The 17,377-nt window shown below is 40.9% G+C and overlaps 1 protein-coding gene across 1 annotated transcript in view; it reads right to left on the bottom strand.

Annotated features, from left to right (window-relative positions):
* LOC115781671 (solute carrier family 23 member 2) overlaps positions 1-17,377 on the bottom strand; it is a 68,740-nt gene that overhangs the window by 39,331 nt on the left and 12,032 nt on the right. The window contains exon 2 of the mRNA XM_030731467.1: positions 2,639-2,779. Within this exon, the coding sequence (XP_030587327.1) occupies positions 2,639-2,779 (141 nt within the window). The remainder of the gene's footprint in view (positions 1-2,638; positions 2,780-17,377) is intronic.

The raw sequence follows: 17,377 nt of genomic DNA, 5'->3' as shown, positions 1-17,377 counted from the left end.
ACCTGCATTGCTCTGAAATTAAATCATCAACACACTACTCAGTAGTCAGTTATGTTGTGTATTTCAAACAATAGTGAACCTGAGCTGATCATGTTGGATGTGAAGCTAATAAATGCTGAACAACTGTTGCTTTTATTTAAACTCATGCAAAGCAAGAAAAAAAAGAAAAGACTTTGGAACCACTTCAGTCTAGGACCTGGACTCAAGTGGTTTACCTAGACTCTGCTTTACCTAGACTCTAGGTAAAGCAGTGAAAATGAAAGAACTGTGCATGGCAAAAGTGGCAGAATAATAGTTATTGCAGGGCAGATATAACTATTACATATTACATTTTGATTTGTGGAATTTCATTTCAGGGATTGCATGTCAAACTATGAAGTGTGGTATTTAGCTGTTATTTTATATCATTATCCTCAACCTAAATGATGTAATATCAGTTTCTTCCACAATTTGTAAGTTGGTGAAAAAGCTGAAAACGACTAGAAATATCCCATATAACTTAATCAGAAATGGTAACTAAAGAGATTCTGACAAAATCTTCTTTCTTTTTGATAAGGCTGAACTACTGACTAATGCAGTTTGCTTAAAAATCATTTTATGGTAAATGGACTAGTTCTTATATAGCGCTGACCACTCAAAGTGCTTATACTACATGTTTACATTTACCCCACACAAGCACTTCCATGATTAACTAAGATAAATGCTTTTATTGACTAACATTCACACTCCAACGCTTGCGTCTGAAAGCAACTTGGGGATCGGTATCTTGCCCAAGGATACATTGGCATGCAGCCTGGAGTAGCCGGAGGTGGAGGTGACCTGCAGGAGGTGACCTGCAGGAGGTGACCTGCGCTACCTCCTGAGCTACAGCCACCCCATTTTATGACATGACTTATTCAACTTTCATAATCCCCAACCTCAAGGATGTAGCTAAGCTAATATTTTGGTCAAAGCCTCACCACATGAGAGGCAGGGACAAACTAGCAGGTGTTTTGTTTTTTAAAAAAATCAAGGCACATGTAAAATGAGTAAATATTAATGAGTAACATACAGGCAAATGTATTCTTTCATGACCAATATCTTTCTCAGCACCTTTCATGTGTTCCAAAATGCATGCTCACAGATGATCTTCAAATAAATGCACATAAATGATAAACCACTGGAGAAAATAATGAAGCTGCCACTATTTTAATTATTTCTGCATGACAGCCTTTGAGATTAAATTTAATATATTTTACAGCATGGTCATTTTTTCCCTGGTCTCTGGTTCAACCAAGGTCACATAATCAAAAAAACTGCTATTATTACAATCTTGAAAATGTCTAGACTGCTAACTGATCGCCATACTTTGGATTTTAACCATTTTGCATGATTCAAATGTTATCTCTTCTTATCTCTGAAATCAACACATGACCTTCTGGTCTCAAGCAGCCACGCTTTTGCAGCCATGCTTTTGAGCACTCAAAGCGCTTGCTTTGAGTGCTCAATTAGAGTAGAAAAGCGCTATATAAGAACTAGTTCATTTACCATTTCCCAAAAAGTTGTGACATGCTGTCAAATTCTTTAACTAAAAATGTAAATAAAATGATGTCATATTTAACTTTCCCTCCCTTTTTATTCAAATTCACCCTCACTGTGTGCTTTCTGCTCAGGTCTCCTACATGTGCTCACATGTTAGAAAGAGAGCCACTGAACTAAGAAAAAAAAAAGTGTTTGCTGTTTGCTTTTACAGAACAAAACAGTAATCCTGGGTTTAGGATTTTGGTCTTTCTGAAAAATCAAAGCTAAAACCTTCATAGTTTCTCACAGCTTATTGTAGAAAAAGCGCAGTATCCCATGAGGTCCCTGTGCAGCTCTGAACCTCTTGAAAATAGAAGAATTTTCCAGACACAAACACAGGTGTAAGTCATCACCTGCCCTGCTCACCACATATGGCCGTCTGTTTCTTTGTTCTTGTACCCAGAAATAAAATTCAAGATGAAGGTTTGCCATTTTGACAGCATTTGAGATCCACTGTACTGATGCACAAGTGCAAGTAATCAGAACAGAAACCTGTTGCAAATGTTGCAAAACAGAGACATTACCACACATCTGTCAGGATTATATGAATTTGATGACTTTTTTGCTCAGTGTTATAGTTTCTACTACACTTAATGTCAGCCTTAGTTTTACTACTGTGGCTTTCTCTGGCTTCAGAAAGCAGTAACTAGAACAATGCAGCTGGGAAAACATTCCCCAAATCCCCAATTGTTACCTGCCCAGCACTAAACTGCAGACAAAGATAACCATTAGCTAGCTGACACTGAAATATCTATCAATAATGAGCTAAAGGAGGTTTTTAATTGTCTCAAAAGCAAATTTACAGGGAGTGTGAACTTTGCAATATGAATAATGACTGTTAATTTGACCTTGTGGTTGCTGCATGTGTAAATGAGCATCTGTTTACCCAATGCCACTTTACAAGAGCAATTTTTTTTCCAAAGCTGTCTCCTTACTTTGGCATTCATCTAATACCAAGAGGCTTTATCATAAGAGGCTAAACAAATTAAAGCAGAATGTTTTATTGCAGTACTATCAAGGTCAGATACAACTTTTTCTGCTGTGACACTGGACTAAACAAGTCATCAGAAACATTTACCTGGAAGCCAAGTAAAATGCAGAGGTACCATGGTGGCCTGTCATTAAGGGAGTAAACCAAATCCATGCTTTTATTTGTTGTGTCCTCTGTGTGAGACTCCCTGGTGTCAACTGTCAGCTGAGGCTGTTCATCATCTTTATCCTTTAAAAGAAGCACAGAAGAAAAAGTTAGATAGACAAAAGAAATTCAGCATTGCTATTTATCTGTGTGTCAGTTAAGACACGAATACTGAACTTGACAAGTGGAATATTGATCTGTGTGATAGTGGAGGGTAGGTAAGGCAGTGGAATGGAGGGCAGTGATTATACACAGATCAATGTCAATATTTAAGTATGTACACAACACCATTGTAATGAGAGCTAGAACTAAATGACTTTTTGAATCTAAAAAACAAAAGTGAAATGAAAAGGAAAGTTGGTATGAATGTTTTATAGCATTAATTTGAATAAATGCAGTGTTCTAGCTAGCGGTTGATTGCCAGGCGTTGCGCCTTGCTGAGACGCTCTTGCGCCTGGCTGGGGTTTTCACCGCTTCATTTTTGGAACTCTGCTGTCACTGCATTTAGCAGACAGGAGCGCGACTAGGTTGCTGATATCATCACCGCTTGCGCCTGTATCATTTCACCGCAATTTAAAGAATATTAATATTAAAGAGTCTTGTTTATTTAAGTTTATTAATTTTGCTATCAAACTATCCAAGGAGCCCCTTATTAAAATTGGTGTCAATTATATTTTGGCTTGATGACAAAAATAGGAGCACTGGATGGGATCTCATCATACTGTAGGTCACCGTCCATTCTGCCTCCTGTTGAGCTCAAGTTTCTGACAGAGAGTAATTTTTATAAAGATGGATATGAAAGAGAAAAAAAATTCCTGAGGAGAAAGAAAAACATGGTGTCAGCGTTATGGGTCAGATAATTGGGTTCTCAGCATGGATGGGATCAGGTACTGCTGTGCCCTGGTCATAACGACACCTGCTTGTCATTTTGCTGAGGAACGGATGTACAGTCATTTAAAAATCTGAAATATTTAATCTCAAATGCGATATGAAGACAAAATAGAAGCATGTTTATGTCATAGTTTATCATCAGGTTTGATGTTAAGACAATTAGCTTCATAATATTCATCTACTATCTTTCAGTATCTGTTCATTAGACAGTTCTCTGAAAAAAATATCAATATCAGCAGTAACATCAACATGCTAGTATTTTAACTGAAGTAGATTTTTGGATTTGAATTGGTGCCTGTTTATGTAGCTGAGAATTATGGGAATTCAACCAAGCATTTGTTGAAAAAAGAGGAAGACCAAAAAAAAGGTTCATGGATGTTGTACAAGAGGACATGCAGATTCAAGGGCTAGCTGAAGGCAGTTGATCCGCTGTAGAGACCCCTAATGGGAGCATTCAAAAGAAGAAGAACCAATGCAGAAGCTACAGAGACATGCTGGCATGTAGTCCTCTGATAAACCTCTGCAACACAAGTTATCCATGGATCATCATCCATCCATCCATCATCACAGTGGAGTTCACCATGAAGGGGAAGGTAAAAACCATAAAAAAAAAGGATGAGAAGCACAGACGATGGCTGCAGTTAACACTGGGTTTCACACCACCTCGAAAAGTTCTTTGTATATTTGTATGTCTTTTCTCCAGCAGGGACAAAGTTAAACGCCATAAAGAAGAAAAAGCCCACATTTGTCCAACATAGTTTTGACACCCCATTCATGTGGCAGCAAACAGTCACAAGTTGTAGACGTGTACATGCCACCATGAGCCTGGCATGAAAGGAAAAGTCAGTGGATCTCCACAGTTAGTAGAATTAATCCTCTGGTGACTGTGAGGGTCTGGAAAAAAATGTATTGTCTTATTCAACTTCCTTATATTTAGCCACTGTATATGTAGCCCACTTCATCAAAAACCAAACATACATGAAATTAGCACATTTTTTAACTGATAGTTTTACAAGTTTTAGTTACATTGTACAAGAGTTTTGTTCCTGCTTTCAGTTTAATCTGTGATAATGCACCGTGCAGTCTCTGATTAATAACCGATTTCTTCCCAAGACTAAAACACACAAACCCTGCAGAACTCACAAACCCTGCAGAACTGTACTTGGGTTTCAGACACACCTTTAGGCATCTGTATGCGAGCTGATGAAAATACAACTCTGGTGCATGTTACTCTGACACAGTAAGGTGGCCTTATGGGAGGTCTTTCATGATAATATGAATGGCTATGACCTTTTATAGAACCCCAAGCATTAAATCATTGTCGGTGCGCTTTAATTCTGTAAAAGCTAAGATAAAGTGGACAGCTCTGCCTCAGGATCTGCCTCAGCAACTCTTAAGACGCCCCTCGTTAATTGCTGGGGCACCTCAAATCAACTAATTAAACTGGACACGTGATCCACTGTAAGAAACACATGAACTACACTATTGCAACACAGAACAGACATTGAACCAAAAGGGTTTGATGGTTGTTTTGGTTTTTAAGACCTCACATTGGAACGTCTATTGGGAAGTGTCCTGGTCCTGGGTCAGTGACCCTGTGTTTCTTTGTTGAATGGACTTTTGTAATTAGTCAGTTTTGTGATTACTGGTTCTTTATGGTTTATATTGTTCTCCTTATGTGCTTTTAGTTAAGTTCCCAGTAGCTTTAGAGTTTAGTTTTCCCTGTGTTTTTCCCTCAGTGTTCCTCCCTATTTTGTGGAGACTTTTGTGTCTGTTTTCCTCAGTGTATCTGTCTCCTCGTGTTGTGTCTAGTCTGCGTGTCTGTATCCTCTCACTTCCTGTTTTATTTTGATGTCCCCTATGCTTTGTGTTTTGCTTTACTTCCCTTAGTCTCATTAGTGTTATTCTGTTCACCTGTTCTGCCCCAGCTGTCTCCACTTCCCTAATCACCATCCTGTGTATTTATTGTCTCAGTTTTCCCCTTGTCTCTTGTCAGAGTTGTTTTTGTGGTTGTGTCTGTTAAATCATGTTTAATAATTGTAGTGACTAACCTGAGAAAACAGCTTTCCACACATTACATTCAGTATTCGCATCTCTAGTACATTCCTGATTAAACTTTACATATCATAGACTGACCTCTGTCTAACACATGAGCCATGAGCCATAAGAGTTAGCCAGCCCTGGTTACCATGCATCTGACACTAACACATTGCAATGCTCTTACAGAAGTAATGTTTGGAGTTACTTGTGACTTTACTTCTTTCGCTGATGCACTGGTGCGGATCACACAATAATGATCAAGCTGTGACAAAACTATGGCATTTAAAACTTATTTTATGACTTTTGGTGACATTAGTTTGAAACTCTTCTCTCCACTGGTACACTTCTACCCAGTCTAATCACAATAATATCAGTTTGTGTGTAGACCATGTTTGGGTATGATTCACTGTCACACACAATAGTTTTGTCTCTGGCACCTGTTTAAGATCAATACTAAGGAAACTGCTGCACTGAGTTTATTTTTTATTTTATATAACAGAAGATATGATGGGCTGAGCAAATGTGATGCACTCTTGTGGAATTCCTGTTGGCCAAGAGTTTAGAAAATATCTTCACTTTAACCAACGACAGCACAAAATATCGTGCACCTGCAGGCATATATTAAGTATATTTTGCTGACATACTCAGTGCACAATTTTTATTTTTAATAGAGTATTTTTGGGAGCATTGTTTCTATCTGAATCCCTTGCATAGATCTAACTATAAATACCACTCTGTACACATAGTGAAGGAAAAAAAATGAAGGTAGCAAATGTTTGATTAGAAAGATGAGAGCTACACTATTTTACTGTCAAAATATTTTACTATTTATGTCACTAGGTTGTGCACTTTCTATTACAGTTCAGAAATAATGTGGTAAAAGTGGAAATAGTTGGATGGCAGACAAGGCTGGAAGCCCTGGCAGACCAATCCCCAGATATTGAGGTTGGGACACTTCTCTGGTGGGGAAGGAGCCTGAGCTAGTGTGTGAGGTTGAGAGGTACCGCCATAGTGGGGATCACCTCAGTGCACAACCTGCGATCTGCCTCCTGGAGAGGAGACTGGTTCCTATTGTATGGTCTTTATCTTATAATATAAAGTGCCTTAAAGTGACTATTTGTTGTGATTTAGTGTTATAAAAATAAAACTGAATTGAATTGAACTGAGGGGCTGGACTCTGTTCCAGTCTGGAGGTGCTCTTGGTGAGAGGGCTGGGGTGGGCATCCTTGCTTGTGACAGAGTACTGTTACAGTGTGCCATATGAATGCTTCCTCCAGCAGATCATATGTGTAAGAAAGTAGGCACTAAAAAGCTATGCAAATGTGGTAAATTCAAGAGCTATAAATATATTAAACATCTCACTTAATGCAGCTGTTGTAGTATTATTACTATGTTTAATGAAAAAATTCAGTTAAATTAATTTCCACACTGAAATCTTTTTGTTCTGTAGCAGATTTACATTCAGAAAACCTTCATTTACATGTATGAATAAATTAATATATAAGTTTCCTGTCATTTTCTAAGTGTGGTCAGAACCTTTGATTGTAACATTTGATGTTAAAAGCCACGGAATGTAGAATGTTGTGAGACTGCAAGAAGGGTTCAGGGGCACCTGATCCAGTCAGAATCTTTTTGATGTAAAAAAGCCACAAAGTTATAAAGCCACAGAATGTAGAATGTTATCAGACTGCAAGCAGAGTGAAGACTGAACAGTTTCACCAAACCTTTGGAGTGACAACAGGACAAATTGACGCTCGTAAAAGCGATGGCATCAAACATGTACTCCAACGTACAAGCTGAAGACGAGTTAGTCCCTGGAAGCCGGCTCACCTCCAGCTTCTCCAACTATGAAGTATTAACTATCCTTGGAGAAGGGACTTTTGGCAAGGTTGCAAAATGTGTCAGGATGGCTGACAAGAAGACCGTAGCCATCAAAGTAATGAAAAATTACTCAGTAGAGGTGGCAAACATTGAGGTACAAAGTGCTCCTTAGAATTTCTCTTTCAAATATGTGTGTAGTGGATATGAAAACTGTAGAAATACTTATTGTGCAGTACAAATGTCAAACTAATGTAAAACCCATCTGTGACCTATGTTTCCAGGCGGCTATGCTATACATGCTCAGCATGCATAACAGCCACAAACACAACATGGTTGAATGGTATCGGGCTTTTATGGATAGAGGCCATCCATGTCTGGAGTTTGAGTATCTCGACAAAAGTCTGTTTGACTTTATGCGAGAAAGACATTTTCAGCCACTCAGTTTAACGGAGATTCGACCAATAGTCATGCAGGTATGTTTAACTCTCCACATTAATAAGTACAATAATAAGATTCTAAGGTACATTAATAAGATTCACATTAATAAGATTCTCCACATTAATAAGTACTTTGAAAATGGATACTGATCAAATTTCTTTTGGTACCGTTCAGATTGCAATAGCTCTGAAACACCTGAAGTCTATTGGAATCATACATGCAGACCTCAAACTAGAGAACGTAATGTTAGTCAATCACCAACAAGAGCCATACCAAATTAAATTGATTGACTTCGGCCTGGCTCATGTCACCTCTGCTGCCACAGTGGGCTCTTACCTTCAGACCTCCCCATATTGGTGAGTAGCTGGACTCAAATCTGATCTCTTACTCACACAGTCACACAAACCTCCTGAGTCTGTGGTTTCTGTTAGGAGTCTCTCAGCTGTAGTACAAATCATACTTATCCAAATGATCACGATTGACAACAAATGTAACAATTACAATCATTGCTCTCTGTCCTCCATCAGGTCCCCGGAGATTATTCTAGGGCTTCCGTTTACAGAGGCCATAGACGTTTGGTCTCTGGGCATCATTGCTGCCACTCTATACCTCGGTTTCCTGCTGTACCCTGGATACTGTGAATATGAGATGGTGAGTAAACAGTAATCCTAAAGTCTGTTTTTTGCTTGACTAAAATATATGACAAAATTCTGTGCTGGACTCCCAGTTTGACAACATTTTCTGTTGTATTTACAGATGAGATATATAGTAGAAACCCAAGGGAAGCCAGAGGACAAAATGTTAAACTCTGGGCAAAAGACCTCCCATTTTTTCTACAAAGACTATAATTCCACCACCAGTATTTGGAAACTTAAGGTACTGACCACTTCACCATTGCTCTGTTTACTCCTGTATGCCAGTCTCTAAACTTATTTGCAATCTATTTCTTTTCTAATATTTCACATATTGTCAAATATTTTGTTCTGAGAGCCCATTTTTCCTACAATTTGCTGACAAGTTCCCTATCTTTTCAGACACCTGTAGAGGTTTTCCAAGAGACAGGGACTTGGTTCATAGACAGAAGAGAAAGAACGTTTACCTCTCTGAATGACCTCTTACATGTAAGGACCCTTTGGCCATTCAGTGGGCAAAAAAAAAAAAAAAAAAAAAGTCTTTTTGGTTGACATTTGTTGCTTTCTTCATTTTTCAGCTCCGGGAACCCGAGCATCAAAATGATGCTGATAAAGCTGCAGAAATGTCTGATCGCCTAATGTTCATTAAAATGATTAAAGAACTGCTTCAGCTTGATCCTGAAACACGGATTACACCTGAACAGGTGCTGGATCATCCGTTTGCAACAATGAGCCACATGGCATCCTTCTACGACCTGAGCTCCTAGTAAGTCAACACTTTTTATTTAGAATAATTGTTCTCCCTTAACCTCCCACTGCACACACACACACACACACACACACACACACACACACACACACACACACACACACACACACACACACACACGTACAACACATTTCCCCACAGTAGTAAAAAGAAAAAGGTTTAAATTTAGGTAAACACAACCTTGGTTGGACAGTAACACAACATTCCCCTCTTAACTCCTATGTAAACAATAAGGGTGTACTTAGTTTTTCACACACTTGTCATGGTATATGTCATGCTTTGCAGTTCATCTGGGGTTGTATTTATCCCCATTTTAATCCCTAATAAGGACCAGATTCAACTTTTTAACTGAAAGAAGATGTGATTTTTTTTTTACCGTGACTGTTTGTTGTATATCTCACTTTATGTGAAAATGTTGCATCCATATGAGTGAATAATTTAGCATATTGAATGATTCACTGTCTTGCAGTGTACAGTCCTGTTATCAGCACACAGAGATCTGTAAGAAAAGCACAGTGTCTTCAGATAGCGGGACAGGAGGGAGTGGGTCTCTGCAGCAGCCCGTCTCCGAGACCAGACAACCTGCCCAACAGCAGCTTCATCCCCCTGCAGCTGAGAGCAAAATCCTGGAGAGGCCCCCTTCCTCCAGGACCACAAACCCATCCCAAAAAAACTGTCCTCCCCCTTCAATTCAGAGGAGCAGACCCAACTGCTCCAGGCTCAGTCACTGTCAAACTGCCCAGACAGTTTCAGTCAAACCAAACTTTAAAAGAAGGCACCCTGATGAAGAGATAAAGGACACCAGTCAGTCAGTAAAAAGGAGGACGACTGACTGGAAAGATATGAGTGAAAAAACATCCCCCTCTGACGCGACGTCAGACCAGTACCGAAAGAAATTCCGGCATTCTCCCGGTCCGTCCTGCTCAAGCAACAGGACACAGGGCTCCATCACAGGGAATAAGAGGAAGATCAGGGTAAAACTGCCTTCCACAGCCCACAAAAGAGGGCGAGAAAAGCCCATGAAGACAGCTGGAGCAGCTTTAGATCCAAAGGACAGTCAGGCTGATGACCACCGCTGCAGAGAAGCAAAAGGAGGAGCAGCAGTGCGCCATCGAAGCAGCAAGGCAAATCGTTGACATGATGGCGATTAAGTGGAAGTGGGTGGGATGTTCCAAAACTCATCTCGCTCTTAAAGTTAATTTTCTCAAAATATGACTTAGGCAATAATTCTATGAGGCTAACAATTACCCATAAGCTGCTGGCTAGAGATTCAAGATAACTGGAAAACTTTCTGTAGAAAAGCTTCATCTTCTTAGGAAACACAGCATCCAGTCCACTTTGGATGGTGAAGCTGTCATTTTTTGGACTACAGCTACTCTCATGATGCTGCTGCACTACTGCATGTCATTAACTTCTATCTTCTCTGGCCTGCAGTTTGTGTTTTGTCCTTGTCTGTCTCTCCTTTCTCTCTTCTCTTTCCCCTCACCCCCCAGGTTTCTTCCTTTTAAAAGGGAGTTTTTCCTTCCCACTGCCCAAGTGTTTGCTCATAGGGGGTCACTTGATTGTTGGGGTTTTCTCTGAAATACTGTAGGGTCTTTACCTCTACAGTATAAATGTTGTGACTTGGCTTTACAGAAATTTTTAAATTGAATAAAGTAAAACAATTTTTAAATAAACTCTTTCCTCATCATTGTAATAGTCAGGAAATGAAATAAGACCATTTAACATTTGTCAGTGTTTCACTGTGAGTTAGTGATATTGTTTTCCTTTGAAGTACTGTTCCATGAAGTACTCAGTACTCCATAGTGTATAACATAACACTGCAAAATTAAAGCATCATTTTCTATAGAACGTACTCATTGATGCTGCATCTGTCATTTTGCATGAAAATGTTAAATATATAAAGAAACATATTTTTATTTATAATAGTTTACAATTATAAACTCAAGACTTGAATAATATGAATTATCAGGGTTGTATTCAACTAAAGGAAATTTTGGTCAACTAAATTTGTCCTCTTCATCCAAATGATTGCTCGTGATGGCATGAACTGCACATACAGTAACACAACACAACTGTTAAGGCACCAGCAGTTGCTTCTTTGTCATCATACACACGATCCATTATCGTTTGATGCACTTTATCGTACCTGGAGTGAGGCCTCAGAGTAGGGTTGCCACCTTTCACAAATGAAAATAAGGGACGCCCACCACGGCTTCTCAGGGCCATGACCAACACGACCCGAGTCGCCCGACTCACATTTTATGTTGTGTTTTTTTGTGACCGGGTGATCAAGAAAGTAATTAGTCATACATAAAATTAAATACTTTTTTTTTAGCAATGAAGACTTTATTGCAAAAGATTGCTTCATGTAAAGTGCTGTTAAATAAGGCTACATTGCATGCATCCCCATTTAAAGACCTCAAAGCTAGAATGACATCTAAAAGGTCTGGGTTCGATTCCACCTTGGTCCACCTTGGTCCCGGCCTCTCTGTGTGCTCTCTGGGTGCTAAGATGATCCACGACAATTTTGCTGGCCTTAGTATTTCCTGTATTTTATTTTGTGCTTACATTTAGTGTTGATGGGGGTGTGACAGAAATGATTATTGTACATTTTTGAAAATACGGGACAAATCGCGTCCCGTATCGGTTCAATACCGGACGCAACATTTAATTGCCAAATAAAGGACAATTCCGTATTTTAAGGGCCGGGTTGCAGCCCTAATACCCAGTGGTGCGTGCATCTGAAAAGTTGCAGATGTAGTTCCTTTTTCATCACCCGTCCAAAGTTTTCAGGCACATACTGTAACATCTGGCTATCTTTACTTTCTCTAGATTGGAAAGATCCTTTCTCCATTGCCCCACCCTGGTTTCAGATGTTCAGACAGTGGGTCATCTCATCCTGTGCCTTGATGGCACATCTCTTGCAGGATTATTTTTCCACTGAGAAGATAGGGGGCGATAAATCCCAGTGGGTCAAATATGGATGTGACAGTGAATAATATTCCACACCTTGTAATAGGTTGGTTCTTCAGTGTGACACTGAATGTGAATACCTAATGCTAAGTGTCTCACTGAAAGATCCTTTGTTTTGATGTCTGTTGCACGCTTTGATGCCATCATGCTGTTTAGGACTGAACTGTTATTACACTTCCACCCAGTCTAATTACAATAATATCAGTTTGTGTGTAGACCATGTTTGGGTATGATTCACTGTCATACACAATAGTTTTGTCTCTTGCACCTGTTTAAGATGAATATTAAGGTAACTGCTCCACTGAGTTTATTTTTTATTTCATATAACAGAAGATATGATGGAATGAGCAAATGTGATGCACTCTTGGCCAAGAGATTAGAAAATATCTTCACTTTGACCAACTAGAGCAGGAAAAAAATTGCAACCTCTACAACCAAATATCGTGCACCTGCAGGCATATTTTAAGTATATTTTGCTGACATACTCAGTGCACAACTTTTATTTTTAATAGAGTATTTTTGGGAGCATTGTTTCTATCTGAATCCCTTGCATAGATCTAACTATATATACCACTCTGTACACATAGTGAAGGAAAAAAAAAACAAAGGTAGCACTAGAAAATGATAGCTACACTATTTTACTGTCAAAATATTTTACTATTTATGTCACTAGGTTGTGCACTTTCTATTACAGTTCAGAAATAATGTGGTAATAGTGGAAATAGTTGGATGGCAGACAAGGCTGGAAGCCCTGGCAGACCAATCCCCAGCTATTGAGGTTGGGACACTTCTCTGGTGGGGAAGGAGCCTGAGCTAGTGTGTGAGGTTGAGAGGTACCGGCTAGATAATGGCATCATGGCAAGTAAAATACCAACAGTGATAAGAGAAAATACATTTGACCACTTGAGTGTTCTATAAAACTGGTCTATAAAACTGTTTTATGAATTATTTCAACACTTTAATGGTCAAATGCTCGAAATTTAAGGATGGCCTCTTCAAACACATGTAAGAAATGCGAGGTGAGCCAGTGCAGTACTGTGGCTCACCTCTAGTGGCGCTGTGTCACATACAATAAATGCAGCAGGCGGCTGGAGCATGCCCATTGCTGTCTCTCTTTATATCGCCAATATATATGTGTGATTACACCTGTGCTGCACATGCTGATGTCCCACAGTCTGTCTAATATACTGAATAAATGTGTGTGACACGTTTATTCTTTATAATCGGTCATAAATGCATGGCGAAAATACAGGGGGGGGGGGGGGGGGGGGGGGGGGGGTACCGCACCAATCTTCAAATAAAGGCAAAATGATACACGTTCTTTTTTTTATTTATTTAAAAAGCGAGACCCCCCCGACACCCCCCCCCCCCCAAAAAAAGAAGTTTGACCTCACATTAAATATTTTGTTTTTCTTGCCATCATTATTGAACAGTATGGAGTTGATTAAAGCATAATTAACCATTGGCATAATTTTGGGTTCATATATGTAAATATCCGACTCCAGACGAGCCTGTGCTTCACCCGACACAAACCTCAAGTCACTGCCAGTTTGCTAGAGGGGGTGTCATTAGCACTAGCAATCTTGTACCAGAAGCCTCCCCTCAGTACCGAAGGGCTCCGTCAAAATGTTTTTTTATGCTTTGTTCCCTGATTAGCAACTAAAAATAGACCTGCAGTTGAAAGTTATTGTGAATAAAAAGCATTACAGCATTAAGCTCGGGCAGCCCCCAGTTTTTCAACAAAAACAACAGCAGCAGCTGTTTCACAGTCTGTCTGCAGCACAAAGAGGCGGAGCCTACTGAGACAGTGAGGTCAGGTGGAGCAACCGGGAAACAGCTGGAGGTCCTTCATCAACCACCTGATCAGCAACATGAAGAAAAGAGAACTTTGTTGCTGCTCCATCTACCTTGTTTCACACAGAGAAATCTGCAGTATGGAAGTTAAAATATGCAGATGAATTGTTAATATGAAAAATTATTTATCTGATTATTAGAATAATTGGTAGAATACTCAATTGCTAAAAATAATCGATAGTCGCAACCCTATTTGTATTCAAAAATCCATAGTCAAACATTAGGTTTCAGCACCAGTGGAGCTATGAAAGGCATTCAAGAAAAAGCAACAGGTGGCTGATATTCCAATGCAGGAAATGCTTTTAGCAGCTGATCGATAAAACATCTGGATTATGGGGTTTTTTGTGTGTGTGTGTGAGTGTGTGTGTACGCTTTTTATGTGATTTCTGCAAACCAGTTTGTGGAAGGAAACAGCACTCTGGGACACATTAAATGCATGACATAAGTGTAACTTCTGGATTATATGCAAAAATGATCACTCTATCAATCTAATAAGGCCTGATTTAGAGTTCTGCAGCGGTCCTACGTACATAACTGACATGCACCTTGAGAAATGTACCATATTTTTCTGACCATAAGGCGCACCGCATTATAAGGCGCACTATCAATGAACGGGTCTATTTTCACACATAATGCGCACCGGGTTATAAGGCGCATGATAAAAACTAGGGGTGGGACTTTAACGCGTTAATTTCGATTAATTAATTACGGGGAAATTAACGAATTAAAAATTTTAACGCATTTTAATCGCACTTTGCACCGTGGAACGTTTCTCAGTGCACGAGTTCCAGGTATACAGATTATATCGACGCACAATGTCCAAATTCAGGGGCCGCATCCTTCGAAGGACCCGGCCCACGTCCTTCGCAGCCCACGAAGATGCAAAGATTGGAAGTGAGCGGCTAGCCTTCATATCAGCGTCGCCTGCCCTCACCTCTGCCTAGCTCATGTCGCCTAGCAACCATGAGTGCGAAGCACAGCTGTGTAAAAGCAGCTGGTTAAACAGAGAATGAACTTTTTCTCCTTTTTGTGGTTTAATTTTAAGTCTTTATTCAAAATAAGCTGTTAAAACAAGCATAACAACATCAAGGAATACAGCTGAGCGAATTATTAATTTCCAACTATATTAAGTGAGACATTAATGTTGAATAAAACTATCCAGTTACGATGCTTAACTTTAATTTCAGGAGTTTGCTTATCACAGGAGCACTTCTGCCCTTCGTTGATCCGTGTAGTAGACTGGTGGGAAAATAAAATTTTGAAGTTTAAGCTTATGTATATTGATTCATTCATCAACCAAACTTAAATTAATATTTATCATGTTAAATACTAAAATGTGATTAAAATGCGATTAATTTCGATTAATTAATTGCAAAGCTTCTAATTGATTCGATTAATTCTTCCTAATAAAAACATATGTAGAGCGAAGCAAAAGCGTCAGGTAAGTCGAACTTGATTCAACTCATTCACAATAACTCAGAATATTGTTCAGTTGTAACAAATACAGAAAAATACCCTCACATTTTAAATTCCTCATCTTCAGTGTCTGAGTTGAACAGTTCGGCGATTTCGGCATCAAGCATGCCGGGCTCCGTCTCGTCATTATCCGAGTCAGTCTCGTTGTTGTTACTGTTTTGTTTTGGTTGCGGCACACAGCAACCATTTAATTGTTAATAAAAGGGCAACTTTTGAGACAGTCAACAGTGAGTTTTGTTGCACAAAAGTTGGCAACAGCGCCAACGCTGATCGCTAGATTACGCACAAATATCCGGGGCAGCATAGATGAAAATAGGCCAGGAACATGTAGAATAAAATCCACCATCGTGTTCTGCGGTTTACTGCTTACGGTTTCTATTTTTGGAACAATGCTTCCACTTCTTTTTGAATTTATCTCCGGCAGCTTCGGCTGCCTCCTCCGTGAATCGGCACCTTATCGTGGTGGAGGGGTTTGTGTGCCCCAGTGATCCCAGGAGCTATGTTGTCCGGGGGCTTGTCCCCCTGGTAGGGTCTCCCATGGCAAACTGGTCCTGGGTGAGGGTCCAGACAAAGAGCGGTTCAGAAGACCCCTATGTTTGCAACAACGAGGGAACAGTTTACCCTGCCCGGGATAGGGTTACCGGGGCCCCACCCTGGAGCCAGGCCTGGGGAGGGAGCTCGAGGGAGAGCGTCTGGTGGCCGGGCATTAGCCCGTTGTGCTTGGCCGGGCGCAGCCCGAAGAGGTTACATGGGCCCGCCCTCCTGTAGGCCCACCACCCGCAGGAGGTGTCGTAGGGGTCGGGTGCAGTGTGTGTCGAGCGGTGGCCGAGGGCGGAGGCCCTGGCGGACCGATCCCCGGCTATCGAAACTGGCTATTGGGACATGGAATGTCACCTCTCTGGTGGGGAAGGAGCCTGAGCTAGTGCGTGAGGTTGAGAGATACCAGCTAGATATAGTTGGGCTCACCTCAACGCATGGCCTGGGCTCTGGAACCAGTCTCCTGGAGAAGGGCTGGACTCTGTTCCAGTCTGGAGTTGCCCTTGGTGAGAGGCGGCGAGCTGGGGTGGGTATTCTTGTATCCCCCTGGCTTGCTGCCTGTACGTCGGAGTTTACACCGGTGGACAAGAGGGTAGTTTCCCTGCGCCTTTGAGCTGGGGAACGGGTCCTGACTGTTGTTTGCGCTTATGCGCCGAATGACAGTTCAGAGTACCCACCCTTTTTGGAGTCGCTGGGTGGGGTGCTGGAGGGTGCTCCATCTGGGGACTCCATAGTCTTGCTGGGAGACTTCAACGCTCACGTGGGCAATGACAGTGAGACCTGGAGGGGCGTGATTGGGAGGAACGGCCTGCCCGATCTGAACCCGAATGGTGTTTTGTTATTGGACTTCTGTGCAAACCATGGTGTCCATAACGAACACCATGTTCGAACATAAGGATGTCCATAAGTGCACATGGCACCAGGACACCCTAGGTCGCAGGTCGATGATCGATTTTGTAATCGTATCATCAGATCTGCGGCCGTATGTTCTGGACACTCGGGTGAAGAGAGGAGCTGAGCTGTCAACTGATCACCACCTGGTGGTGAGTTGGATCAGGTGGCGGGGGAAGATGCTGGACAGACCTGGCACACCTAAACGTATTGTGAGGGTGTGCTGGGAACGCCTGGCAGAAGCCCCAGTCCGGGAGATCTTCAACTCCCACCTCCGGCAGAACTTCGACAGCATTCCGAGGGAGGCTGAGGACATTGAGTCCGAATGGACCATGTTCCGCACCTCCATTGTTGAGG

This window comes from Archocentrus centrarchus, chromosome 6, assembly GCF_007364275.1.
Source record: "Archocentrus centrarchus isolate MPI-CPG fArcCen1 chromosome 6, fArcCen1, whole genome shotgun sequence".
In the NCBI taxonomy this organism is placed as follows: domain Eukaryota; kingdom Metazoa; phylum Chordata; class Actinopteri; order Cichliformes; family Cichlidae; genus Archocentrus; species Archocentrus centrarchus.
This window is presented reverse-complemented; position numbering and strand designations above follow the sequence as displayed.